We start from the raw sequence: 26425 nt of genomic DNA, 5'->3' as shown, positions 1-26425 counted from the left end.
ACCATCTTTGTCTACACATGTGCGTCTGCGTCTACTGTCTGCGTCTTCTGTGTCTGTCTCTGTATGTGTCTACTGTCTGTGTCTACGTGTCTGTGAATATTGTCTCTGTCTGCGTCTACGTGTCTGACTACTGTCTCTGCGTCTACCTCTACTGTCTCTGCGTTTACGTGTCTGTGACTACTGTCTCTGCGTTTACGTGTCTGTGACTACTGTCTCTGCATCTGCGTGTCTGTGACTGTCTCTGTGTGTCTGTGACTGTCTCTGCGTGTCTGTGACTACTGTCTCTGCGTGTCTGTGACTACTGTCTCTGCGCCTGCGTCTACCTCTACTGTCTGTGACTACTGTCTCTGCGTCTACCTGTCCCGTGACTACTGTCTCTGCGTCTACGTCTGTCTGTGACTACTGTATCTGTGACTACTGTCTCTGTGTGTCTGTGACTACTGTCTCTGTGTCTACATGTCTGCGATTCAGGGTAAATGCTGTGTTCTCGTAACACCCCACCCTGTCTGTCCCTGCAGCAGTGCCCTGTCCAGCTGTCAGTCTATAGTGTACATCCCTCAGGACATTGTCCGGGCCAAGGAGATCATCTCCCACATCAACACCCTGAAGACCCAGGTCAGCTACTATGCTGAGAGGCTGTCCCGCGCCGCCAAGGACCGCTCTGCCAACGGTCTAGAGAGGACCCTCGCCATCCTGGCTGATAAGGTGAGGGAGAGCCCCTAGCCTGGTACCAGGTCTGTTTGTGAGGGAGAGCCCCTAGCCTGGTACCAGGTCTGTTTGTGAGGGAGAGCCCCTGGCCTGGTACCAGGTCTGTTTGTGAGGGAGAGCCCCTGGCCTGGTACCAGGTCTGTTTGTGAGGGAGAGCCCCTGGCCTGGTACCAGGTCTGTTTGTGAGGGAGAGCCCCTGGCCTGGTACCAGGTCTGTTTGTGAGGGAGCGCCCCTGGCCTGGTACCAGGTCTGTTTGTGTGGGAGAGCCCCTGGCCTGGTCTGTACCAGGTCTGTTGGGGAAGGAGAGCCCCTGGCCTGGTCTGTACCAGGTCTGTTGGGGAAGGAGAGCCCCTGGCCTGGTCTGTACCAGGTCTGTTGGGGAAGGAGAGCCCCTGGCCTGGTCTGTACCAGGTCTGTTGGGGAAGGAGAGCCCCTGGCCTGGTCTGTTCCAGGTCTGTTGGGGAAGGAGAGCCCCTGGCCTGGTCTGTACCAGGTCTGTTGGGGAAGGAGAGCCCCTGGCCTGGTCTGTTCCAGGTCTGTTGGGGAAGGAGAGCCCCTGGCCTGGTCTGTACCAGGTCTGTTGGGGAAGGAGAGCCCCTGGCCTGGTCTGTACCAGGTCTGTTGGGGAAGGAGAGCCCCTGGCCTGGTCTGTACCAGGTCTGTTGGGGAAGGAGAGCCCCTGGCCTGGTCTGTACCAGGTCTGTTGGGGAAGGAGAGCCCCTGGCCTGGTCTGTACCAGGTCTGTTGGGGAAGGAGAGCCCCTGGCCTGGTCTGTTCCAGGTCTGTTGGGGAAGGAGAGCCCCTGGCCTGGTCTGTACCAGGTCTGTTTGTGCTGTTTTACTGACCTTTGTGGGGTGTGTATTTTCTCTTCAGTCATAAACCCAAAGAGATCGATATATTATTTGACCAATGTAATTTGTGGACGGACGAGAATACAGAACGGCATCTCTTGCTTGGCTCAATTCCCACTGTGTGGTTCGTATGACCTTTACCCTCAGACTCGCCAGCTGGTGACGGAGTGCGACTGCAAACTGCTGGCCTCGGCAATCCAGGCGCTGAACGCGGCACGTCCTGAGTACATCGCCTCCAAGGCGTCACCCTCCGCCGACGGCACCGATCAAGTAGTCCTGCGCAACGACCGGGACACGCTGTTGGCCAAGTGGAGCGGATGCAACAGCCGTTCCTCGCTGCACGTCGACTGGCACGAGGAGGAGTGGGTAAGGCAAGGGGTCACCAGGGCTCAGGGGTTCACAGATCAACTCCAGTTTAGCCTTCGTGGTTTAGGAGCACTTAAATCCAGTTCCAGTATGTAAGGAAGAAAGCAGTGTGTTTACTGAGGGATTTGGTTTGTTGGTCCATCAGATGTCTAGACTGGAACTCTAGATTTTATTGGCTTTTGTTTATTCTCTTCTCTCGTCTCTCCTCTCTTCCACCCTTCTCTCCCTTCCCCTACACTGTTCTTCTCTTTTCTATTCCTCCTCTTCATTCCCTCCCCCCAGGAGAAGGTGTGGCTAAATGTAGACAAGAGTCTGGAGTGTATTATCCAGCGGGTGGACAAACTCCTTCAGAAGGACCGTCTGCCTGGCGACAGCAGCCAGGGGGACACTACCCCAGGCCACCAGCAGGGCGGCAGCAGTAAGAAAGGTAACCAGAGTACCAGGGCATTCTGGATCAACCCCGATTGCATGACCCAGGAGGAGCCTTCATCATCACTACCTTCCCCCCCACCATCATCATCCTCCCTCCTGCCTGCTCTCACCCTGAATCTGACTCATGCATGCCCACCCAGCCCTGACAAAAACCCATGTAGGTTTCTTTCCTTTCTTACTTCACTTCACTTGCTTTTTAGCTTTGTCATGCACATTTGTCCTCTCATCATACTGCTATCATATTCATCATATCTCAACCTATTAGAATTGGTCTACCTTGTTTTTGTGCAGTATTTTGTTCTTAAACATTCCAAAGATGTATTTCCTATGTGTGAATGGTTCATTTTTCTCTGTGTTAGGTAGGTCTGTCAGTGCTTGTTGTATTCTGGAGGCCAGCCAAAGTCCCGTTGCTGTGGCCTCCTATGTGCCAGCTCAGCCTACGTACTGTAGCCAGCTAGCTTATTATGTGCTTACTGTACTGTGTGCTGTCTGCCATGTTGCTGATGGTGCTCCCTAACCATGCATGTGGCACCTCCACCCCTTCCAGATGGCAGCCCCAGTGGCGAGGAGGCTTTCCCAGGTAAGAGCTCTGTCCTCTCCCCAGCTTCTGTCCCCCTGTCTCTCTGACTGCTTCTAGCTGCAGCCCAGCTCAGTGCCACTGCTTCGTCTAGCTCTATAGATCACCGTCTGTATGACACCTCTGTTTCTAGTACCTTATCAGAGATGAAGGACTTAAAGGCCAATGTGTCGTCACATGTTATTGTCTCACATTATATGAAGGAGTTGCAGCAGCAGTTTAAGGGTCTCAGGATGCTTTCAATGCAGAAGAGTACATAGTGTGTGTTACTGTTTTTGTTACTGTGTGTCTGGCCCAGGGGAGTGGAGCGAGGCGCTGTACCCTCTCCTCACCACGCTGACAGAGTGTGTGGCTATGATGAGTGACAAGGCTAAGAGCTCCATGGTGTTCCTGTTGATGCAGGACAGCGCTCCTACCATCGCCATGGACCTCTCCCTGCAGTACAGACGAGACGTGGTCTTCTGCCAGACGGTCAGCACAGGACACATCCACACATACTGACGTGTGCACACACGCAGATGCAATTACATGTGTGCACAGACACCCATTAGCAAACACACATGTGCGCATACATACAGACACACAAGCAGTGAGGTACAGTAATATGTGTAAATAAAAACATTTAATATACACTGAGTATACCAAAATTAGGAACAATTCCTAATATTGAGTAGCACCCCCCCCCCCCCCCTCTTTTTGCCCTCATAACAGCCTCAATTTGTCAGGGCATGGACTACAAGGTGTCGAAAGCGTTCCACAGGGATGCTGGCCCATGTTGACTCCAATACATCCCACAGTTGTCTTGTTGGCTGGATGTCCTTTGGTTGGTGGACCCTTCTTGATACACACTGGAAACTGTTGAGTGTGAAAAACCCAGCAGTGTTGCAGTTCTTGACACACTCAAACAGGTGCGCCTGACACCTACTACGTTGTTTTGTCTTGTCCATTCACCCTCTGAATGGCACACACATACAATCTTTGTTAATTGTCTCATTGCTTAAAAATCCTTCTTTAAACTGTCTCCTCCCCTTCATCTACACTGATTTTAAGGGGGATTTAACAGGTGATATCAATAAGGGATCGTAGTTTGGTCAGTGTCATGGACAGAGCAGGTATTCCTAATGTTTTGTATACTCAGTGTTAATGTTAATATCTGTCTCCAGCTCACTGCCCTCATCTGTGGCTTCATCATCAAGCTGAGGAACTGTCTCCGTGACGATGGCTTCCTCAGGCAGCTCTACACCATCGGCCTACTGGCCCAGTTTGAGTCTCTGCTCAGCACCTACGGTAAAGTACACACTCTCCGCTCTCTCGTTCTTTATCTCTCTCTTTCTCTGTTTAATAATTGTTCACTCTCACATACCTCCCACCTCCCAGGTGAGGAGCTGTCCATGTTGGAGGACATGTCGGTTGGCATCATGGACCTACGGAACGTTACCTTCAAGGTGACCCAGGCAACCTCCAGCTCCTCCCCCGACATGCTGCCGGTCATCACTGGCAACCGGGACGGCTTCAACGTCCGCATCCCGTTGCCGGAGACCATGTTTGATGCGTTGCCGCGGGAGATCCAGAACGGCATGCTGCTGCGCGTCCAGCCGGTGCTCTTCAACGTGGGAATCAATGAACAGCAGACGCTGGCAGAGAAGTGAGCGGGGGGGAAGGAATGATGGAGGGATGAAGTGGTGGTGTCCCTGTATTGTTGACATGTCTCCTGTTTGTGACAGGTTTGGAGACACGTCTCTGCAGGAGATCATTAACCTAGAGAGTCTGGCCAGACTCAACTCCTACTATCAACAGTTCAAGGAGGTCCTACCTGAGGACTGTAAGTCACCATGAAGTAAATGGCCCTATATGGAGAATATTGCTAAGATGTAGCCTATAATGTCAGCCCCCCCCCTCCTGGTCTCAGGCCTGCCCAGGTCCCGTTCCCAGACATGTCTACCAGAGCTGCTGAGGTTCCTGGGACAGAACGTCCACGCCAGGAAGAACAAGAACGTAGATATCCTGTGGCAGGCAGCAGAGGTAGGCCCATTTTTTCTGCTGCAGGGCCATGAATGAATTATTGGAGATGATCCTTTCGAGTCCAGTCCATTTCCATGTATGGATGTTACTAATGAGGATCCAGTCAATTTCCTTCTGTATGGATGTTACTAATGAGGATCCAGTCAATTTCCTTCTGTATGGATGTTACTAATGAGGATCCAGTCCATTTCCCTCTGTATGGATGTTACTAATGAGGGTCCAGTCCATTTCCTTCTGTATGGATGTTACTAATGAGGATCCAGTCCATTTCCTTCTGTATGGATGTTACTAATGAGGATCCAGTCCATTTCCTTCTGTATGGATGTTACTAATGAGGGTCCAGTCCATTTCCTTCTGTATGGATGTTACTAATGAGGATCCAGTCCATTTCCTTCTGTATGGATGTTACTAATGAGGGTCCAGTCCATTTCCTTCTGTATGGATGTTACTAATGAGGGTCCAGTCCATTTCCTTCTGTATGGATGTTACTAATGAGGATCCAGTCCATTTCCTTCTGTATGGATGTTACTAATGAGGATCCAGTCCATTTCCTTCTGTATGGACGTTACTAATGAGGGTCCAGTCCATTTCCTTCTGTATGGATGTTACTAATGAGGGTCCAGTCCATTTCCTTCTGTATGGATGTTACTAATGAGGATCCAGTCCATTTCCTTCTGTATGGATGTTACTAATGAGGATCCAGTCAATTTCCTTCTGTATGGATGTTACTAATGAGGGTCCAGTCCATTTCCTTCTGTATGGATGTTACTAATGAGGATCCAGTCAATTTCCTTCTGTATGGATGTTACTAATGAGGATCCAGTCAATTTCCTTCTGTATGGATGTTACTAATGAGGGTCCAGTCCATTTCCTTCTGTATGGATGTTACTAATGAGGATCCAGTCCATTTCCTTCTGTATGGATGTTACTAATGAGGATCCAGTCAATTTCCTTCTGTATGGATGTTACTAATGAGGATCCAGTCAATTTCCTTCTGTATGGATGTTACTAATGAGGGTCCAGTCCATTTCCTTCTGTATGGATGTTACTAATGAGGGTCCAGTCCATTTCCTTCTGTATGGATGTTACTAATGAGGGTCCAGTCCATTTCCTTCTGTATGGATGTTACTAATGAGGGTCCAGTCCATTTCCTTCTGTATGGATGTTACTAATGAGGATCCAGAGCAGGCCTGAAGAATAATTATGTAGTGAGCAGCCTGCTGTCTATTATTTCCTGGTATCTCTCCTCCCCAGATCTGTCGTCGTCTGAACGGTGTGCGTTTCACCAGCTGTAAGAGTGCTAAGGACCGCACGGCCATGTCCGTCACCCTGGAGCAGTGTCTGATCCTACAGCACGAACATGGCATGGCCCCACAGGTCTTCTCCCAGGCCCTCGACTGCATGCGCAGGTAGGAGTCCAGCCCACTGCCTGAACTAAAATGAAACGCACACATATTGCTCGCTCCATATGCTGGGACAGTGCCAACTACAGGGTCCCTTCTCCCCCATTTTAAAAATAATAAAATATAAGTTCTATTTTAATTCTCTGTAATTAGCATTGGTTCCTCACGCAGCATCTGCTTGTCAGTCTGTCCAGCCAGTTTGTGGAGAATGCTCCCCCATGATGACAGAGCTCGCTTTCCATACCCCCACATCATCCCCCTATCCAGCTCTCCTCCAACCCCATCCCCCTGTTCTCTGACACTGCTTGCTGAGAAGATGAGAAGGGCTAGATGAAGTGGAGGAGGGTAGAAGGAACAGAAATCTTGTGTAAGGATGTGACGACTCCCAGAACAGGAGCCCTGTAGAGTACAGTAGGTTATGTGAAAGATCTGTTGGGTAGTAATGCCATTCTGTCCTGCAGCTCCCTGCATGGTCTCTCACTCCTCTCTTCACCTGCCCACTTCCTGTTCCTATTTGGTATGGGGAATTTTAGGTGCATGGCTTGAGGCTGGCATACCCCCCCCCCCCCCCACCCCCCCACCCTACCTGCTATTCGGGAAGTGAATCCAAATTCAATGACTTGACTGAAATGAAATGGATTGGAGCACAACCCCCCCCCCCCCCCCCCCATATCTGTTGTCTGTGGTATGAACATGGAGAATCATCACTGTCTTCTCTTCTTACCTCTTGATCTTTTCTTTCATAAAGATGTAGAACATTTCTCTTAATTTTCTCCTTTCTCTCTTTCTCTTCCTCTTTTATGACAATGTATTTGTCTGTCATTTCTCATGTTTTTTTGTTGGAATTATTTCATTTATCCATTTTTAATTTGGGGTGTTTCTTGTTTGGGATTTGTTTCTGGCTGAATGGGTCTTTTCACGTTCCATTCCACTGGCTGTGGCCCTAATGTTATCACACCCCACCTGCACTATCACTGGTATCTCTCTTTGTTATCCATGGCTGATCATGGTCACCACATATCATTCATATTGTGTATTACCATCTCCTCCACTGTTATTGGCCACTTCATCCCTGTCCCAATGCACGCGTCCTATCTATCCATCCATGCCACCTGTACTTTTTGGCCCCGGCTTCTCCTCCCTCCTCCCCCTCTCCGCAGCATTGGGACCAGGGAGGGGGTCACCCAGAAGAACCTGAGTGGCCTGTTGCCTGTGCGGGATTTCAGGCTGGACCCCAGCCTGCTGTACTCCCTGCCCCTGCTGGCCCTCAGCCCCAACCTGCTGGTCGTCTGGCTGTTCCTCAGCGTCGCCTACTTCCTGGCCAAGCTCCGCTGCAGCTGAAGGCACAGCCCCTCTGCCACCCAGCCCCACCTACTCTCGACCTCTACTCACCTCTTCTCTCTGCCCGTTCCCCCCAGTGTGTCCATCAGTCAGTCGGTCAGGAAGAAAGGCAAAACGTTAGTTTGTCAGTCAAGGAGGAAGACAGGCAGTCAAGGAGTCAGTCAGTCGCTCTATGTCAGTCTGTCTGGAACTCAGCCGGGAGAACCCTCTGATTGGTCAAGGGCAGACCGTGTGTACCTGTCTGGACTTTATGTGCGTCACTCGACTAAACTGCCAGCTGTTCCACCCAATGGGCATCCAGCACTCCTCCCGCTCTGCTCTCTGTCCTAACCAATCCAGTCTGAGCAGGAGGCTGGTCTAAAGGTCTATGTGCAGTACTGTAGGAGACTGTTACTGTCAGTGTCCTGACATATTTCTCAGTTTAACACCCATTGTTTTACAACAATCAAAAACAGAGTATGGAGAGAAACTTTGTGAAATATAGCCGGTAAGAAGTTTTAGCTGAATTTAATGGAAGTTTTGTCCCAGTTGTTCTTGAGTATTTATAATGCCGCTTCCCAACTCATGACATGATTATAACCATGCTATTATGATGATATGATGCCATGGATCCTTTGGTTTTGCACAGAGCTTATTTTCAGTCATGCAAATGTTCTGGCTTGCTTGACGTTTACGTCTTCCATAAGGTTTGCATACAGCATAAGCCAAGGGATGGCTTGGCCATGCAATATCAAGCTGATGTTGTTTTGATCTGGTGGCCATTTTGTTGTTGTTCCTCAGGCCTTCCTACTCTTACAGCAGGAGAGACTTGTGTCCACTTTCACTTTAAACCAATGCACTTTTGTCTCAACGTTGTCATCTTAATGAAGGTTATCCGCTTGTCTTGCCAATTGACACAGTTTCATCTTGGTCGGAGCAATTTGAATTGGCTAAATCTGGGAATTGATGATATTTCAGGGGACCTTTGTTGGCTTGTTTGATTATGCAGTGTAGTTTTTCCAAAGTGTTAATTTTTAGTTTATCAGATTTCATTTCATGTCTGTACCAAGTTTCCTATTTACTATAGAGTTTGTATATATGAATTGGTTCTTTGTTTGAGGGTAAGGGTTGCAGTTCTATGGAAATGACAGAGAGAGTGAAGAGAATGTACATGGGCAAACCTCAAATGGCTCCCTACCACCAAATGATGCACTACCTCTGACCAGTAGTGCACTAAATATAGGGGATGATTTGAGACACAGCCCATGCTTGTTGTGCCAAATGTTTTAGCCAGGTCTCAGATGGTAGATACAGGTCTTGGATCTGTATTCCAGGTCAAAGTATTACTTCCAGATCTCCCAGCAGCCCAAATCCATCCCACTTCCACAGAGAAGTGCCCTAGAAAGGGAGATTTGATATCAGACTCTTTGGGTTACTTCCAAGCCTTGCACTCTGGACTTCCTGGTCTCTGCCGAGAGAGTCCACACACCATTATCATATACAGTAGTTGCTATCTAGTCCCATAAAACATGATTAGCTATCTAATAGTATATGCACTCATTAATATGTAGACTAGTGGTATTATCGTTTTCTAGCCCCATAGCCTCTCTCCATTTGAATCAGTATAATACCTGTCTTCAGTGTTACGTCCCAAGACGGCCACACTCAATCCAATCTAAAGTGACCTACTAAAGAAATGGACCATCCGTCCCAAAATAGCCTCCCCTGTGAGATTGTCACGCTTGTCTTACATCCCATCCACCCCTCATTTCCAACTCCTCGACCCCCACAATGGAAAACTGGAGGGATTATTTTGTCCTTGTTGGTTGAGCTTTATGCAAGCTTCTTATAGGCCTCTCACCTGTGTGACTGGTATGAGAGCTAGGCTGGGTTTAATGGTGTATTTAGGTTAGTTCAATGGTTTGGTTTTGAATATTCAAGAGGTTTTTTATTTTTAGCGATTTTTGTGCAATGTTACTGTTTTACATGATCAACAAATACGTAAGTACATGCAGTATTTCTTTCTCAGTATTCTACAGTATTTACTTTTTCAATCTTGTAAATCCATATTGTAAATAATAGAAATGTATAAAATCAGATCATCTATTGATAAGTATGCTGGTGTAGAACTACCTCTATTGTCCCATGAAAACACCATCTGACTGTCAGCCAGGGGAGGAGAGCTGAGGGGACAGCCAGGGGAAAATGTGCTCCATGAGAGCATCACCCAAGTTCTGTCCCAAATGGCACACTTTTCCCTATGTAGTGCACTAATTTTGACCAGAGCCCTATAGGTCCTGGTCAAAGTAGTGTACTATATAGGGAATAGGGCGCCATTTAGGACACACCCCCAGTATGTACAACATTAGGATGCCGTTTGTTTCAACCAAATGTGAAATAGCTCCTCCTGCTGGTTGGTAATGATACTACAGAAGCTTGTCACCCAGTTGGTCCCAAGAAAATAGTTGGATTGCTCCATTCTGGGGATACATGCAATTAGGAGCCCATTCTAAAGTTGTAGAGAATTGCAGAATGTGCTGGTGGCAGTTTGTTCTGCTGGTGTATTTAATTCCCATGAAGAAACCCACTGCGTTAAACATGTTGTAACCATAGTGATGCTAAATCCTGGAATATTCCAACTAAAACCAAGTTCCTCAATTCTCAAGTTTTATTTTTCTGTTTCTCTTGAATTCCTTAGTGCTTTTGACGATAGAGAATATATTTATATTGCGTTGCATTAGATTTTCATGCTTGTCTGTCTAAATACTCAAGATTTGCTAAATATATGTATTCTTATGGAAAGTTTGTGATTACATCATCGTCATGCAAGTGTCACTATAATGAGAGGGAGAAATTCTAGTTGCTGTTCCAGATATCATTGTATTAACCCTTGTCTGGTACTTTGCCAAGTCCCAACCCAACATCAGGGTTGCTTGGATAACCATTTATGAATATGCTCTGAAATAGTAGACTTTTCTCCCTTTCGCTCTGAAATAGTAGACTTTTCTCCCTTTCGCTCTGAAATAGTAGACTTTTCTTCCTTTCGCTCTGAAACAGTAGACTTTTCTCCCTTTCTCTCTGAAACAGTAGACTTGTCTTCCTTTCTCTCTGAAACAGTAGACTTTTCTCCCTTTCTCTCTGAAACAGTAGACTTGTCTTCCTTTCTCTCTGAAACAGTAGACTTTTCTCCCTTTCGCTCTGAAATAGTAGACTTTTCTTCCTTTCGCTCTGAAACAGTAGACTTTTCTCTCTGAAACAGTAGACTTTTCTTCCTTTCTCTCTGAAACAGTAGACTTGTCTTCCTTTCTCTCTGAAACAGTAGACTTTTTTCCCTTTCGCTCTGAAACAGTAGACTTTTCTCCCTTTCTCTCTGAAACAGTAGACTTTTCTCCCTTTCTCTCTGAAACAGTAGACTTTTCTCCCTTTCGCTCTGAAACAGTAGCCTTTTCTTCCTTTCGCTCTGAAATAGTAGACTTTTCTCCTTTTCTCCCTTTCGCTCTGAAACAGTAGACTTTTCTCCCTTTCGCTCTGAAACAGTAGACTTTTCTCCCTTTCTCTCTGAAACAGACTTTTCTCCCTTTCTCTCTGAAACAGACTTTTCTCCCTTTCTCTCTGAAACAGACTTTTCTCCCTTTCTCTCTGAAACAGTAGACTTTTCTCCCTTTCGCTCTGAAACAGTAGCCTTTTCTTCCTTTCGCTCTGAAATAGTAGACTTTTCTCCTTTTCTCCCTTTCACTCTGAAATAGTAGACTTTTCTCCTTTTCTCCCTTTCTCTCTGAAACAGTAGACTTTTCTTCCTTTCTCTCTGAAACAGTAGACTTTTCTCCCTTTTGCTCTGAAACAGTAGACTTTTCTCCCTTTCTCTATGAAATAGTAGACTTTTCTTCCTTTCTCTCTGAAACAGTAGACTTTTCTTCCTTTCGCTCTGAAATAGTAGACTTTTCTCCTTTTCTCCCTTTCTCTCTGAAATAGTAGACGTTTATCCCGTTCTCTCTAATGCTTCTCTCTGGAAAGTGAAATAGCAGTCAATTAGTCAGCAGCCCAAAGAATCAGCTTTAATGTTGTTCTATAATAAACGTCATGCCATATGTACCAGAGGAGAAGGTGTATACTTCACTACAGAGTATTTGAATAGTTGTGTTTGTTTTCGCTGGAATGGAACTGTTACATTGAAATTAGAATGTAGAACATTTAAGTCTGTGCGTTTTGCTATTGCTCTTGTTTCACTTTATCTGTGGTGCTCGTAACTCTATCTAGAAAGCAGGTCTTCTGTACACAGTATTAGTGTTCTGTACCGCTCCCTCCAACAACATCCCGATATTTCCCGGGACAATCTGTCCGTTAGCTTTAGCTGTTGCCCCCATGTTTCTTTGACAGTGGCGTCAATGTGTTGGTTGGTTTTTGGGTTTCTCATTGTCTTTTAACACGAGCCCTTTTTTGTTTTGTTTTCTTCACTTTGCTGTCATCCTCTCTCTGTGCTTGCCCCCCTCCCCTCCCCTCGCCTCCTCTTCCCTCCCTCCCCTCGCCTCGCCTCCCCTCGCCTCCTCTCCCCTCCCTCTTCCCTCCCTCCCTCTCTTCTCCCCTCCCTCTTCCCTCTCTTCTCCCCTCCCTCTTCCCTCCCTTCTCCCCTCCCTCTTCCCTCCCTCCCTCTTCCCTCCCTCCCTCTTCCCTCCCTCCCTCTCCTCTCCCCTCCCTCTTCCCTCTCTTCTCCCCTCCCTCTTCCCTCCCTCCCCTCCCCTCGCCTCCTCTTCCCTTCCTCGCCTCGCCTCGCCTCCTCTTCCCTCCCTCGCCTCGCCTCGCCTTCCCTCCCTCGCCTCGCCTCGCCTCCTCTTCCCTCCCTCGCCTCGCCTCCTCTTCCCTCCCTCGCCTCCCCTCGCCTCCTCTTCCCTCCCTCCCCTCCCCTCGCCTCCTCTTCCCTCCCTCGCCTCGCCTCGCCTCCCCTCGCCTCCTCTCCCCTCCCTCTTCCCTCCCTCCCTCTCCTCTCCCCTCCCTCTTCCCTCTCTTCTCCCCTCCCTCTTCCCTCCCCTCCCCTCTTCTCCCCTCCCTCTTCCCTCCCCTCCCCTCCTCTCCCTCTTCCCTCCCTCCCTCTCCTCTCCCCTCCCTCTTCCCTCTCTTCTCCCCTCCCTCTTCCCTCCCTCCCTCTCCTCTCCCCTCCCTCTTCCCTCTCTTCTCCCCTCCCTCTTCCCTCCCTCCCTCTTCCCTCCCCTCTTCTCCCCTCCCTCTTCCCTCCCCTCCTCTCCCTCTCCCCTCCCTCTTCCCTCCCCTCCTCTCCCTCTCCCCTCCCTCTTCCCTCCCTCTCCTCTCCCCTCCCTCTTCCCTCCCTCTCCTCTCCCCTCCCTCTTCTCTCCCTCTCCTCTCCCCTCCCTCCCTCCTCCTCCTTTTTCCCAGTGAGGGCTGCAGACGGGAGAATACCATGAAGAACGTGGGATGTCGCAAGTATGCTTTTAACTGTCTGCAGCTCAAGGCCTTCCCCAAACATTACAGGCCCCCCGATGGAACGTTTGGGAAGGTTGACACTTGATTTGGATCATAATCTATTGTAATAAGGACAGCAACAACAGCAGCATACAAAATGAATCAATGGTCTTCAACCTAGTTGCGGAGGTCCTGTGGTAAATGCCTGTGGACTGAATCAATGCATATTTTCCATTTCAAAGAAGAATAGCAAAACCTATGGAATGGGGAAAATGCCAAACCACTACTGGTTGAGAAACGATATACAATTTATTCAGACCTCGCATACATACCTTCTAGATGGTTCTGAAGTTGTAGATAAGTCAGTTGGGACTAGTAACAACACTGTCTGGTTAAATCACGTTTTTAGCATAGTCAAGATACAGCAAGGAGGTCGTTTCCTGAAAAGACTGTCACTGATTCTTTACCACTATACACAGATGACTTTTAGCTATTTTCAGAGCCTCAGGCCATCTATAGGTCACCAAACGTTCATCCTGGGACGATGCTACTTCATGCTGACTATGTTCAAAGTCGTGTCTCTCAACCCATAGTTAACATGTAAACTGGGATTTGTACATTTGGTTGGCATCATTGGCCAGAGCCTATGCATTTCAGAGTTCTTATTTAGGGAGTGTTTTACGTATGGACTACACATTGTGGAAGTCAAGCTAGTCTGATGGACTTGATGAAAGATTCCTTCCCCACGTGGATTTAGCAGTACTCTAATCCTGTAGTGCAGGGGTTCTTTCAATGGTTTCAGCTCCAGAACTGAATAAGAAATTGACCATCCTCCTGTGACCCAAATGGTTCACCAGTGACCCAAATGAAGACAAAATAGTGCGTGATTAGAGATGTATTCTCATAACTCACGACCCACCTCTTGCATGCCCAGGGCCTACTTTGGAACCCGACCCATAGTTTAAGAAACCCTGTAGAGAGACATCCCACCGACTGCAATGGCAACCCAAGACCAACCAGAGCTTTCAGTGTCTGACGCGTACCTCACCTATGTCCTGTTTCCCTTTTCATATCTGTAAAGCCTGCGTTTAACTTCTTTGCCAAATGAAGGGGTGTGATTGTGAATGGATTTAGCTGTGTGGCATTATCTGGCAGCTCACTGTGAAGTCTTAGCACTGTCTTAAAAGGATAGTTTGGGCTTTTGGCACGAGTTCACCCGGGAGTCGGGTGAAGTTAGAGGTAGTTTCGCGAGCCAATGCTAACTAGCTTAGCACAAAGAGGGCCTCATTGCCAAAATCCTGAACTATTCCTTTAAGACTTAAAGAGGAATATTAAAAAGCTATGAATGTTCTAGAAAGATCCACTTCCCTCTCTTACCAAGTTAATTTCTGGAAAAAGTTTGGTTTGAGGGTAATAAATGAAACATAATACATTATAACATTGACTTGTAAAGGAAATCGAGTAGATTATTTTCCGTTCTCATGTTGAACCAAGTAAAGGCCAGTAGTAAACCAGTTAAACACCCAAGAAGCACTTTCCTTTAAGATCATTTTCTGCATTTGTTGCACTGTTATTTTAGGATTGTCTTGTTGGCAGGCGTTGTTGACCAGGGTAAAATAGTCAGTAGAATGTTATTGGTATGGGAGTTACATTGTACATTAATCTGGAAACTGTGCTGCTCAACAACAACATATTTGTCATGTCTATTTTCACCACTGAGTGGCAATGTCGTCTTTCTGTTTTGCAACATTTAATGAGATTGCAATTTGATACACAATTGAGCCAGAGGAGACTTGACCCTACAAATGAGTCATGTGTGTGTGTATGTAGCAAAGCTTCACATATGTTTGCTTTTCAACAGGCACTTCTGTACTGCACACGACAGGATTTACCCATAGACTCAACTGTGAGATGCAGTTTGTGTACATTTAGTCTATTGTTTACTCTAGTGTCTTTCATGCTCATAAATATTTTTAGTATTATTGGAAACATATTTTGCAGACTTTATTTTGCATTTATGTAATATACTATAGGGTATAATTCAATAAGTGTTGGGATTGGATTTGTATTTCTTTCTATCGTAATGAGCGCATATCTTGAATCCTGCACAAAGAGGATATCTGTATAGGCCTGACTGTTGCTTTAGATGAAGCTTTCATCAATATCTGACGCTAATAAAAGAATGTTCAACGTCTTTGTTTTGTCTTTGTAATGGAAGACTTGAAAGTTTACATCAAGATGTTGGGTGTTGGAATGTTCCGTTCTTCCAATTGCAATTCATTGTATTCCAGAATCTTATCTGGGTGACTCCAGCGAGAGTGAAATGTCATCCAGCCAGGTCACAGCCACAGTAAAACAAAAGACCTTGTCTGGCTAGTAGGATTTTGTTTTGTTCTCTGCAAGATGCCACTTGTTATACAGTAGCAAAGCTGTAGAGATATGAAGCCAGTTATAATGTATGTGGTGACGTACTCATAGTGACAATTAGAAAGAAACAAGGTTCAACACATTTTGATTCCTAAAATACAGTGCTACTTGAAGACAATGGCAGCCCCATTGGCATACGGCAGACTATGGAGATCAGCGTCTCGTTTCCAGAGGTGGAGGTAATTAGGTTTATTTTTCACTTCTCATTTTGCAAAGGAGTGCCGGGTCGAATTTCTTGGAGAACTGTCAGGCCCGTAGTGACGCAGAGTGAATGCAAATCTACTCAGCCTTTAGCCCCATTTGTAATCCTGTATTATTTTTATTTAATCATTAATATTGGACACATTTTATTTTGACTAAAACATCTCTGGAATATATACATATTTTCCTCCACTGTTCAGGATATGTCCAAAGATTGGTATTTTAATACGTTTGACTGCGTTAGGAAAACTACTGTCTGCTAAGAATACAGCCTTGGCAGACATAAGCAGTCCACATTCATGTGGTCTATTACGCTCAATCACACTCCAGTCCAGAGGGTGGCAGTAATGCACTCAACATCTGGTTTGCACACTGAAGAACAAACAAAAAGGGGGGAATAAGAAGAACTCTTATAGTAGTGGCTGTGGTTCTGTGAAAGAACGTCTTTGTTTCGCGCATAGGAATGGCTTGTCTTATTAATGTTGGGTCGACATACTCAAATTATACAGACTTTAATAATGCGCTCACCGCATTCGAAAATGAGACTTTCGTCCAGTTTTACCGCCGCGACGCAAGAACAATTGAAAAAGTCAAACGATTAAATCCAAAGCTCCATTACAATCCTGAGTTGAATTATGTGACCATACATCTGACTTGTATACACGGTGGCAGAAATGTCTTATCACATTATAAAGGAGTGCGTCCGAAAACGAGGTAGCTAACTTCCATTTGTAGGTGACTTTTTTTTGCTTGTGTCCATAGTAATTTAGCCTACATATCTGCGGACAGGGGGCACTGTTTTGCAGCCACCGTCCGTCATAAGAATATTTCAATGTAATGTTTTCCAGGACAATAACTTTTTTTTTTGTAATGGGGACAGTATTAAAACGAACTTTTTTTAAAAATTAGAAATGTATTAAGTTTTACATTTGTTTGAACAATGCGAAAGAAACAAGAGGTGACCAAAGGGATTCGAATGGTGATGGACACTGACACAAAGCTAAGAGAACAGGCAAGAAAAAGGCAGCCTGGATCTGGAGCATTGCCATTACGTTGCCACATCGGTGTAGTGGTGGTGTTTTTTTTTTTTTTTTTACCTGTCCTCGAACAACCACCCGGAAGTCTCAGCTTACACTCCGGTTCGCTACGTGGACTCCAGTGGTAATCAGCTTGGTAATAACAGGCTACAGTTTACCAACCTTTTGACCTGTGACAGGCCGGAAAACTCTGGTTATCCACCTACGTGCGCAGGACATTTGTCAATGGGTTTCGCGTAGCACTGAACCATTACAAATATAATTATATTTCAATGCACAGAACGTTAGCCCGGTCAATTCGAAAAATGCATTGAGAAGCCAGTTCCAACACACACATGTATAGCTGGCAGGGTTACACATGTGGTTTCCATATAGGCAATAACAGATATTCTTTACTGCTGCTCTACTCGGTCTGATAAGTTATGATTCAATTCCTATACTGTGTCTTCTCCATTCATTCCGACATAAAGGTGCATGACGAGGTGTAGCAGACATGCTTTAGTCTTTCAAAGAAGACGCGTTGTCAACGACAGTCAAACTATCGTCAAGCACAATCTTGCGGGTAAAGAAATTGTTGACAAACTTAGATTTTGGAGTGTAATGTCCCATTTTAATGTTACTGCTGTTCTGACTGTCGTTAAATGCACCTCTAAGCGTTCGAGGAGGTTCGAGAAGAAACTGGTGCTTGACGTGGACATGGGGGTGGATGACGCTCAGGCCATCATGATGGCTCTTGCAGCCCCCAACGTGGAGGTCCTGGGGATCACCTGCGTAAGCGGCAACACCTCCCTGGAAAACTCCAGCAGGAACACACTGCGAGTCCTCAAGGTCTGCCAGAGACTTGAGGTAGGCCTGGTGGAAAGACTGCTCACTTCAATAAACAACGATTTGATTTGTAACGATCATACAATTTTGGTGGTAAGCTTATACTCTTATAGACTGTCAGTATGTATTATGTCTGCTGTGTTGCGTTAGATCCCAGTGTTCGGTGGCACTGCGGAGCCTCTGATGGGCCACCCCCTGTCGGTAGGCTCCTTCCACGGGCTGGGTGGCGCCCCTGACCCAGATGCCCCGGGCCTGGAGCTGCTGCAGACAGAAGGGTCTGTGGAAGCCATCATCAGGCTGGTCAATGAGAACCCTGGAGAGGTCGGTAACAAAAGGGTTAGGTTCCTAGGCTAAAACCAAACCCCAGCACCCCTAGATCTATGAGAAATGTTTTTGTATTGGGGCTTGGAATCCAAACAAGAAAGTATTTTATTAGGATCCCCATTAACTGTTGCGAAAGCAGCAGCTACTCTTCCTGGGGTCCTCACAAAACATGAAACATGACATAATACACAACATTAATAGAACAGATCAAGGACAGAACTACATACATTTTTAAAAAGGCGCACACAGCCTACACATCAATACATACACACAAACTATCTAGGTCAAATAGGGGAGAGGCGTTGTGCCGTGAGATGTTACTTTATCTGTTTTTTTAAACCAGGTTTGCTGTTTATTTGAGCAATATGAGATGGAAGGGAGTTCCATGCAATTAGGGCTCAATATAATACTGTACCTTTTTTTTCTGGATTTGGGGACTATGAACAGATGGTGGGATATCCTGGTGGGATAAGTGTGTGTCAGAGCTGTGTGTAAGTTGACTATGCAAACAATTTGGGATTTTCAACACATTGACTGCATCACTTCTTAAGAAACAGTCTCAACTCTTAGCCGAGAGAGACTGGCATGCATAGTATTTATATCAGCCCTCTGATTACAATGAAGAGCTAAACGTGCCGCTCTTTTCTGGGCCAGCTGCAGATTAACTAGGTCTTTACTTGCTGCACTGGACCACATGACTGCACAATAATTAAGATTAGACTAAACTAGAGCCTGCAGAACTTTCTATTTAGAGTGTGGTGTCAAAAAAGGCAGAGCATCTTTATTACAGCTAGACTTCTCCCCATCTTTACAACCATTGAATCTATATGTTTTGACCATGATAGTTTACAATCTAAGGTAACGCCAAGTAATTTAGTCTCCTCAACTTGTTCAACAGCCACAACTATTCATTACCAGATTCAGCTGAGGTCTAGGGCTTAATGAATGATTTGTACCAAATACAATGCTCTTAGTTTGAGATGTTCAGGACCAGTTTATAACAAGGTCTAGTGCAGTTTATAACGACGTTAATGGAATTTTTTTCCCCTTCATAGTAATGTCTGGATTGACTCAGTGTTTCTCTGTCTAGGTATGCCTGGTAGCTATGGCCCCACTTGTCCCATCTGTCTCTAATCTGCACCCTACAGTCGTTCTGTGACAACTGGCTGACCCAGGACTCAGACAAGGCCCGCTTCATGAAGAACATCTTCAAACACACCATGGACACCGCTACCAACGTGAGATGACGGCTGGCCCGGGTTTCGTGACGTGCAACTCGTACGCCATGGCGACGGCCATCGATGGCGGTTTTGTGTGGGTGTCTGAGCCGGTGGCGGTTACCGTGGAGCTTCAGGGGACCGGCACCCGGGGCATGATGGTCCTGGACAAGCTGGGAGTCCTGGAGAAGGAGCACCAAGTTGTCATCATGAGGAGTGGACCTGGAGAGCTTCAAGGAGATGTTGGACTCCCTGAAGTAATAAGGGAACTACACTGATACCGCTACACTGATACCGCTGTCCCATATTACTTTCAATTGTTTATTTTTACAAAATTATAGGGGTGGGCTCCAAAATTCCACTCTTCGTAATTAGTTTTGTACAGATATACAGTGCCTTGCGAAAGTATTCGGCCCCCTTGAACTTGCCACATTTCAGGCTTCAAACATAAAGATATAAAACTGTATTTTTTTGTGAAGAATCAACAACAAGTGGGACACAATCATGAAGTGGAACAACATTTATTGGATATTTCAAACTTTTTTAACAAATCAAAAACTGAAAAATTGGGCGTGCAAAATTATTCAGCCCCCTTAAGTTAATACTTTGTAGCGCCACCTTTTGCTGCGATTACAGCTGTAAGTCGCTTGGGGTATGTTTCTATCAGTTTTGCACATCGAGAGACTGAATTTTTTTCCCATTCCTCCTTGCAAAACAGCTCGAGCTCAGTGAGGTTGGATGGAGAGCATTTGTGAACAGCAGTTTTCAGTTCTTTCCACAGATTCTCGATTGGATTCAGGTCTGGACTCTGACTTGGCCATTCTAACACCTGGATATGTTTATTTTTGAACCATTCCATTGTAGATTTTGCTTTATGTTTTGGATCATTGTCTTGTTGGAAGACAAATCTCCGTCCCAGTCTCAGGTCTTTTGCAGACTCCATCAGGTTTTCTTCCAGAATGGTCCTGTATTTGGCTCCATCCATCTTCCCATCAATTTTAACCATCTTCCCTGTCCCTGCTGAAGAAAAGCAGGCCCAAACCATGATGCTGCCACCACCATGTTTGACAGTGGGGATGGTGTGTTGCTTTTTCGCCAAACATAACGTTTTGCATTGTTGCCAAAAAGTTCAATTTTGGTTTCATCTGACCAGAGCACCTTCTTCCACATGTTTGGTGTGTCTCCCAGGTGGATTGTGGCAAACTTTAACTGACACTTTTTATGGACATCTTTAAGAAATGGCTTTCTTCTTGCCACTCTTCCATAAAGGCAAGATTTGTGCAATATACGACTGATTGTTGTCCTATGGACAGAGTCTCCCACCTCAGCTGTAGATCTCTGCAGTTCATCCAGAGTGATCATGGGCCTCTTGGCTGCATCTCTGATCAGTCTTCTCCTTGTATGAGCTGAAAGTTTAGAGGGACGGCCAGGTCTTGGTAGATTTGCAGTGGTCTGATACTCCTTTCGTTTCAATATTATCGCTTGCACAGTTCTCCTTGGGATGTTTAAAGCTTGGGAAATCTTTTTGTATCCAAATCCGGCTTTAAACTTCTTCACAACAGTATCTCGGACCTGCCTGGTGTGTTCCTTGTTCTTCATGATGCTCTCTGCGCTTTTAACGGACCTCTGAGACTATCACAGTGCAGGTGCATTTATACGGAGACTTGATTTCACACAGGTGGATTGTATTTATCATCATTAGTCATTTAGGTCAACATTGGATCATTCAGAGATCCTCACTGAACTTCTGGAGAGAGTTTGCTGCACTGAAAGTAAAGGGGCTGAATAATTTTGCACGCCCAATTTTTCAGTTTTTGATTTGTTAAAAAAGTTTGAAATATCATTCCACTTCATGATTGTGTCCCACTTGTTGTTGATTCTTCACAAAAAAATAGTTTTATATCTTTATGTTTGAAGCCTGAAATGTGGCAAAAGGTCGCAAAGTTCAAGGGGGCCGAATACTTTCGCAAGGCACTGTATCTTGATAAGAGAGAGACTTATCCACCACCTCAAACTAAGTCTCTAGTGTTGTTTTGACTTGCCATTATGTTCTGAATCACCAATCATTTTACTTTCAGGAAATAAATATTCTACAATCTTAATGTTCTAATATAGTCTTGAGGTCAACAGCAAATGTCCATGAGTGATGTTACCAGGTTACTTGTTTTAGGTTTGCATTACTTTCCTGTTAATGAAAAGGGGATGAAGTAAAACATCTTTATTGAAAGTGCTCAGGAATGTACACTCAAGAGAAATGCCCCTTAGTCCAATTGAAATACAAATTCACCACTTCTTTACTTCTATTTCTCTTCAATAAACAAGATTTTCAGTACGTCATATAAAAAAGAAAACAAACCGAGAATCTTAAACAATCCACGATTTGTGTATCTTACAGCCAAATTATTATTTACAAAGTATACAAAACTGCATCACCCCATCCAATCACATTCCAGAATGAAAACATTGTCCATGAGTCCTCAGAGCCACCTGACTGTCTGTGGGCTCTGGTCCTGACTAGTGTCTACTGGACGCGGTACTTGTAGAACCAGCAGAGGCCCTTGGTGAAGTTCCATCCCAGGGAGAGAGAGAGGATGTAGAGGAGAACTAGCAGGGCGAAGGGGTAGAGCAGAACCACTGTGTTCTGCAGTTGGGGCAAGGCTGAGGAGGGACAGCGAGAGAGGAACTGGAGTAAATATACAGATGGTAGAGGAACTGGAGTTAATATACAGATGGTAGAGGAACTGGAGTTAATATACAGATGGTAGAGGGTCTGATGGTTTTACCCCCAGTGAACTATCCCACAGAACAAATATATAAATGTGATGCATCCGCTTGTCGTTTCCACTCACTACCAAATATGGCAGTAACCGAAAGGGTACTGGTTTGAATCCCCGAGCCGATTGGGTGGGGAAAATCTGTCTATGCCCTGATTGCCCCTGTAATCGCTCTGGATAAGAGCGTCTGTTAAATTAAATGTAAAATTATGCCCAGTGGCCAGCAGAGGAAGGATGACCGACATACTGCAAGTTTTGAAACATTTGATCTCAATACAGTTTTCTGTTCCCAAAACTAGAATCTGTTATGAACAGAGTGGACTAAGTCTAGTAGACTTTACCCTTTGCAAAAGTTGTAAAAAAACACATTGTTTAGGAGTGCAAAGGGGAATTGAGTTACAGCACATGGGCACTTAACAGAGTAGGTTCTCTCTAACGGAAATATGCAGATGCATGCTAGAATGGGCCAAGATGATCTCGCTGGCTCGTGCTTGGCTATGCCCACCTCCTTGCTTGTTCTGCCCACTATGACTCATTTGTTCCCATTGGAACAGGCTGTGGTCTATCTTGGTTTAGCTATAAAAAAAAAATGTTAAAAGGGGACCTCACCGTTGTATCCCAGGAATGTAATGTATAGATAGTAGCCGATTGCTGTCAACCACAGACTGTTCCCTACAAAGTACCCCAGGAACCAGTCTGAGTTTATCACTACGATATCTGAAACAAACAGCAGAGATCAGACACCGTTACAACAAATAACACCGTAACATGTTAGAAATGTGTAATAACAAGTCTGCACTCACGGTTTATAAAGAAGAGCTGTAGGAAGTGCAGGATGACAAGCAGGGGGTAGAAGGCATTGAGATGCACATCGAATGCGTAGCCCCACTCTACATCATAGTCCTTACTGGGCGGCTTCAGCAGGTACTTATTGGTGATGAACCTGGGGATACAGCACGGACAGGAAAGGGCCTTTAGAAGAGCATGGGGAAGGACCAACATTTGCACAGCCCGAAGACAACCTCTACTCGGTATCTGAAGGGACCAGATAGACATACACACAATGATGCTTCTGGCTCCATCTGGCCTCATAGGCTTCCAGCCATTCCATACACCTTATGTCCATCTAGCTCTTTCTGTAAATCTCTACTCACCACATGAGTGTGGAGATGAGCAGGCCCACGCCGATGCAGTCTATGAACACCACCCACAGCAGCAGCTTCAGAGTCTCCACAAAGCCCATGTCCAGCACCAGCCCAAAGCCCACTGTGGACACTACACACAGAGGACGAGAGACAGTTGTCAACCATAGCCACAGGACAAAAGCAGAAAGATGATATTGTAATTTGTAATATATTTGTTATTTATTAGGATCCCCAGCAGCTGCTCTTCCTGGGGTCCACATGAAACATGACATAATGCAGAACATTATTAGTAAAGGACTGAAATACATTTAAAACATCAGTCTACATTTCAGTACATATACACTATCTAGGTCTAATACATAGTAGTACAGTGCAAATCACTATACAAGCTATATTACATTGCTGTTTCTCTTCACAGTCCCTTTTGTGCAGTAAGTTGTGCTATTTTCATAGTTTTTTTAAACTGGTTTTATTTCTAGCTTGAGTTACCTGGGGTGACAGAGAGTTCCATGTAGTCATGGCTCTATTTAATACTGTTTCCCAGCCTCTGTTCTGGACCTGGGGACTGTGAAGAGACCTCTGGTTGCATGTCTTGTGTTTTACCGGTTAGTGTCCGAACTGTGTGCCAACTGCTTGAACAGACAGTTCGGTACCTTCATCACATCAATACCTCTCACAAAGACCAATAGTGATGCAGTCAATCTCTCCTCAACGTTGAGAAAGGAGAGACTGACATGCATGATACTGACACTTTCCCTCCATGTACATCTAAGTGAGATACGGGCTGCTTTGTTCTGGACCAACTGCAATTTACCCATGTCCTTCTTTGCCGCACATGACCACACTATTGGGCAGTCGTCCAGGTGAGACAAAACTAGGGCCTGTAGGACCTGTCTGGACAACTGAGATGTCAAAAGGCTGAGCAACGCCCTATCACGGACAGACCTCTTCCCTTTTAAGCAACCATCGAGTCTATATGTTTTGACCATGACAGCTTGCAATCTAGGGTTACACCCAGCAGTTTAATCTCCTCAACTTGCTCAATAGCCACATCATTCAATAATAGATCTAAACGAGGTTTAGCATTTGCGCGAGTGATTTGTCCAAAACTGATGCTTTTCGTTTGAGATATTTAGCACCAGCCTATTGCTAGTTACCCGTTGTAAAAATGTCTGGAGCTCTGTGTTAAGTGTCTCAGTTATTTATTTTACTGTACAAGTCTAACAAAACAGCTCCCACAATCATATTACTATCAATTTCTTTCAGTCATTCGTCAGTGTCGAGCACGTGGAGTAACTGATCATCAAAACATTTCCTTGAGACTACACAGTCTCATCACAAACTCTTTATGTCTCTGATCTGTTTTAATCACATGTGAGACGAGACCAATGGAAAGAGGGTCCCATAACCAGGCATTAATACTCCAAATGATACATTCATTCCTGTCTGATTGGTGGTTACATCCTATACAAGAAAGCCTTATTGCATCCTATTTTGAGTTTGTTAATGATTTCCGTTGCTGCTTCATTTCTAATCAAGGCTTTAATATGATGCCTTAAAGGTGCTTTGCTTTTTGTTGGGGTTGTGCATATTTATACTTTCTCTAAATTGCAAAAAGCTATTCTAGTGGTCAAACGATTGCTACACAGTTCCCACTCCTTGTTTTTATAAAGAACACTTGTTCAGAAACACCCAAGATACTGACCACAGAGCCAGATGCTGAGTAACACCAGGAAGGCAGGGTCGTCTCTGGCCCACTGGTCCTTGGTCTGCTTCCTGTAGTGGAAGTTACGATACACTCTCTGTGGGGAGGTGAACAGGTAGAGCATCTGCCACACGGCAAACTCAAAGTCCATGGCTTTGAAGTGCAGCAGCCTCCTCAGGTATTTGTAGCGCTTGGCGCCCGCTGTGTGGCGTGCCGCATCGCGGGCGCTCAGGCTTCCGTTCTGCGGCAAGGTGGTCGGTAACATAGTGCTGGGAAACACAGGAAGCATCACGATGACCAAATCAGAGCCATAGATATACAGAATTTGATTTACAGTGGAGGTGCAGTCTTCCCTTTCTCCCTGCATAGGCCTCACCTGGTGACACAGTAGTGTCAGCTTATGTCAACATCCAAGAACCTGTACAATATTGACTTTTACCATGCAATTACAGTAAGTCATTGCAACAGTCACAATGTCCGTCTGTCTGCGGTAGTTTAGACATCTTAGCTATCTGATATGTCTGTAACAGACTCTCCAGCAGTCACGACAGATAGTGTGATATACTGTGCTAAGATCTTTGTTGACATGCCAGGCTAACAGACTAGTAGTAGCTAGCTAGATGGCTCTTGAAAGCTAACGTCAGCTGGCAAACTGTGGTTTTCGGTGCCAACAATATTGTTTAAACTAAAGTCAGTTGTGCCAGCGAGTGTCAAAATACAAACGTTAGACTAAACAAAGTAGCTAGCTGACGTTAGGTCTGTTGCATAGACCCTTTGATGGACGTGGAATTGGCTGGCCTTAGCAGCACGTTAGCCAAGCCTACAACTGAATGTATGGTTTAGTTGCAAACTGCGATAAGAATGTTGGATAAACGTACCTACTGAACCTCCTTTTTTGAGAAGAAAGTTCCTTTTCCCCAGTAAAAAATAGCTCTTCCGGACAACTGAAAACGTAGAAACTTCCGGTAAGTGACCAAGAGGCGCTTCGACATTGCATCTTGGGAATTGTAGTCAGAAAGAAATTAAACAAGCTTTGTTGCATTACAATCTATCATAGCATATCACCACTCCCCTCTGACATAGCCAAAATAAAAGTATGGATATGGATTTTTGCATGTGTTTTTAAATTAAATGGGCAGTATAATGAATATCTGTGTAAAAGCAGTATAGCATAGGTGATTCAGAGTGTTTATTAGTCACGTGCAGGGTTGCAGGTGTGAGTGTAAATCCTAGGCTTCGAGCTCCAACATGCAGGAAATGTCGATGGGCGGAGTACTGGGGGGCGGGGCAAATGTCCATAGGTGGAGTAGCACGGGGGAGGGGGGAGCGGGGTGCAGGTAGCTGACTAGTGGTGGCTATTCAGCAGTCTGATAGTTTCTACCCTCAGACTATTGGCCAGTTTTTCAGTTTTTGCCATGGTGCTCCTGTACTGCCCACTTCTGAATAATTGAAGCAGGGAGAACAGGGCATGGCTATGGGGTCCCTGATGATCTTCTTGGCATTCCTGTGACACCTGTTCTTGTCAACTCAGCAAAAAAAGAAACGTCCCTTTTTCAGGACCCTGTCTTTCAAAGATAATTCATAAAAATCCAAATAACTTCACAGATCTTCATTGTAAAGGGTTTAAACACTGTTTCCCATGCTTGTTCAATGAACCATAAACAAGTAATGAACA

At 45.4% G+C, this 26425-nt stretch overlaps 2 protein-coding genes and 1 non-coding gene across 30 annotated transcripts in view; 2 read left to right on the top strand and 1 right to left on the bottom strand.

Annotated features, from left to right (window-relative positions):
* Positions 1 to 15289, top strand: part of LOC110528761 (inositol polyphosphate-4-phosphatase type I A) — a 55301-nt gene extending 40012 nt beyond the window's left edge. For 4 of the 27 annotated variants that reach the window (XM_090240222.1, XM_090240220.1, XM_090240224.1 and 1 more), the window contains 10 exons: positions 519 to 705; positions 1708 to 1926; positions 2209 to 2353; positions 3234 to 3406; positions 4099 to 4222; positions 4313 to 4580; positions 4660 to 4757; positions 4845 to 4957; positions 6212 to 6366; positions 13069 to 15289. In XM_090240222.1, coding sequence (XP_090096348.1) covers positions 519 to 705; positions 1708 to 1926; positions 2209 to 2353; positions 3234 to 3406; positions 4099 to 4222; positions 4313 to 4580; positions 4660 to 4757; positions 4845 to 4957; positions 6212 to 6366; positions 13069 to 13201 — 1615 coding nt within the window. In that variant the 3' untranslated portion in view covers positions 13202 to 15289. Of the gene's footprint in view, positions 1 to 518; positions 706 to 1707; positions 1927 to 2208; positions 2516 to 2905; positions 2939 to 3233; positions 3407 to 4098; positions 4223 to 4312; positions 4581 to 4659; positions 4758 to 4844; positions 4958 to 6211; positions 6367 to 7520; positions 10338 to 13068 lie in introns of those variants that run through there. The other 23 variants (XM_090240206.1, XM_090240205.1, XM_090240207.1 and 20 more) reach the window with 14 other exon arrangements.
* An 821-nt stretch (positions 15290 to 16110) lies between these two features.
* LOC110527361 (uncharacterized) lies at positions 16111 to 19534 on the top strand. Its single transcript, XR_016497476.1, has 4 exons — positions 16111 to 17606; positions 17736 to 17934; positions 18828 to 18838; positions 19013 to 19534. It is a non-coding gene; the product is annotated as an uncharacterized LOC110527361 (transcript).
* Positions 19215 to 25743, bottom strand: LOC110527360 (protein unc-50 homolog). Of its 2 annotated transcripts, XM_090240195.1 has the most exons (7): positions 25629 to 25743; positions 24751 to 25019; positions 23055 to 23175; positions 22704 to 22843; positions 22510 to 22617; positions 21614 to 21784; positions 19215 to 19308 (listed from the first exon to the last, which is right to left on the bottom strand). In XM_090240195.1, the coding sequence occupies exons 2-6, from the start codon at positions 25013 to 25015 to the stop codon at positions 21648 to 21650; spliced, it is 771 nt and encodes a 256-aa protein (XP_090096321.1). In that variant the 5' UTR covers positions 25016 to 25019; positions 25629 to 25743; the 3' UTR covers positions 19215 to 19308; positions 21614 to 21647. The 2 variants fall into 2 exon arrangements, with proteins under 2 accessions (XP_090096321.1, XP_021464260.3); XM_021608585.3 differs by lacking the exon at positions 19215 to 19308 and having other exon boundaries at positions 21330 to 21784.
* Positions 25744 to 26425: the final 682 nt, after the last annotated feature.

The sequence above is a fragment of the Oncorhynchus mykiss genome, chromosome 7 (genome assembly GCF_057628025.1).
Source record: "Oncorhynchus mykiss isolate SJ-2025 chromosome 7, ASM5762802v1, whole genome shotgun sequence".
Lineage (NCBI taxonomy): Eukaryota > Metazoa > Chordata > Actinopteri > Salmoniformes > Salmonidae > Oncorhynchus > Oncorhynchus mykiss.
Note: the sequence above shows the minus strand (reverse complement) of the source record. Positions and strands in the feature narration are given on the sequence as shown.

Bases quoted from the DNA above. Each gene is read 5' to 3' on its own strand.
- LOC110527360 (XM_090240195.1), bottom strand. From the start codon at position 25,015: ATGTTACCGACCACCTTGCCGCAGAACGGAAGCCTGAGCGCCCGCGAT. The intron at 23,176-24,750 runs GTCAGTATCTTG...CTCTGTGTGTAG, and splicing joins ACTCAGCATCTGGCTCTGTG to TGTCCACAGTGGGCTTTGGG. The intron at 22,618-22,703 runs GTGAGTGCAGAC...TGTTTGTTTCAG, and splicing joins ACAGCTCTTCTTTATAAACC to ATATCGTAGTGATAAACTCA.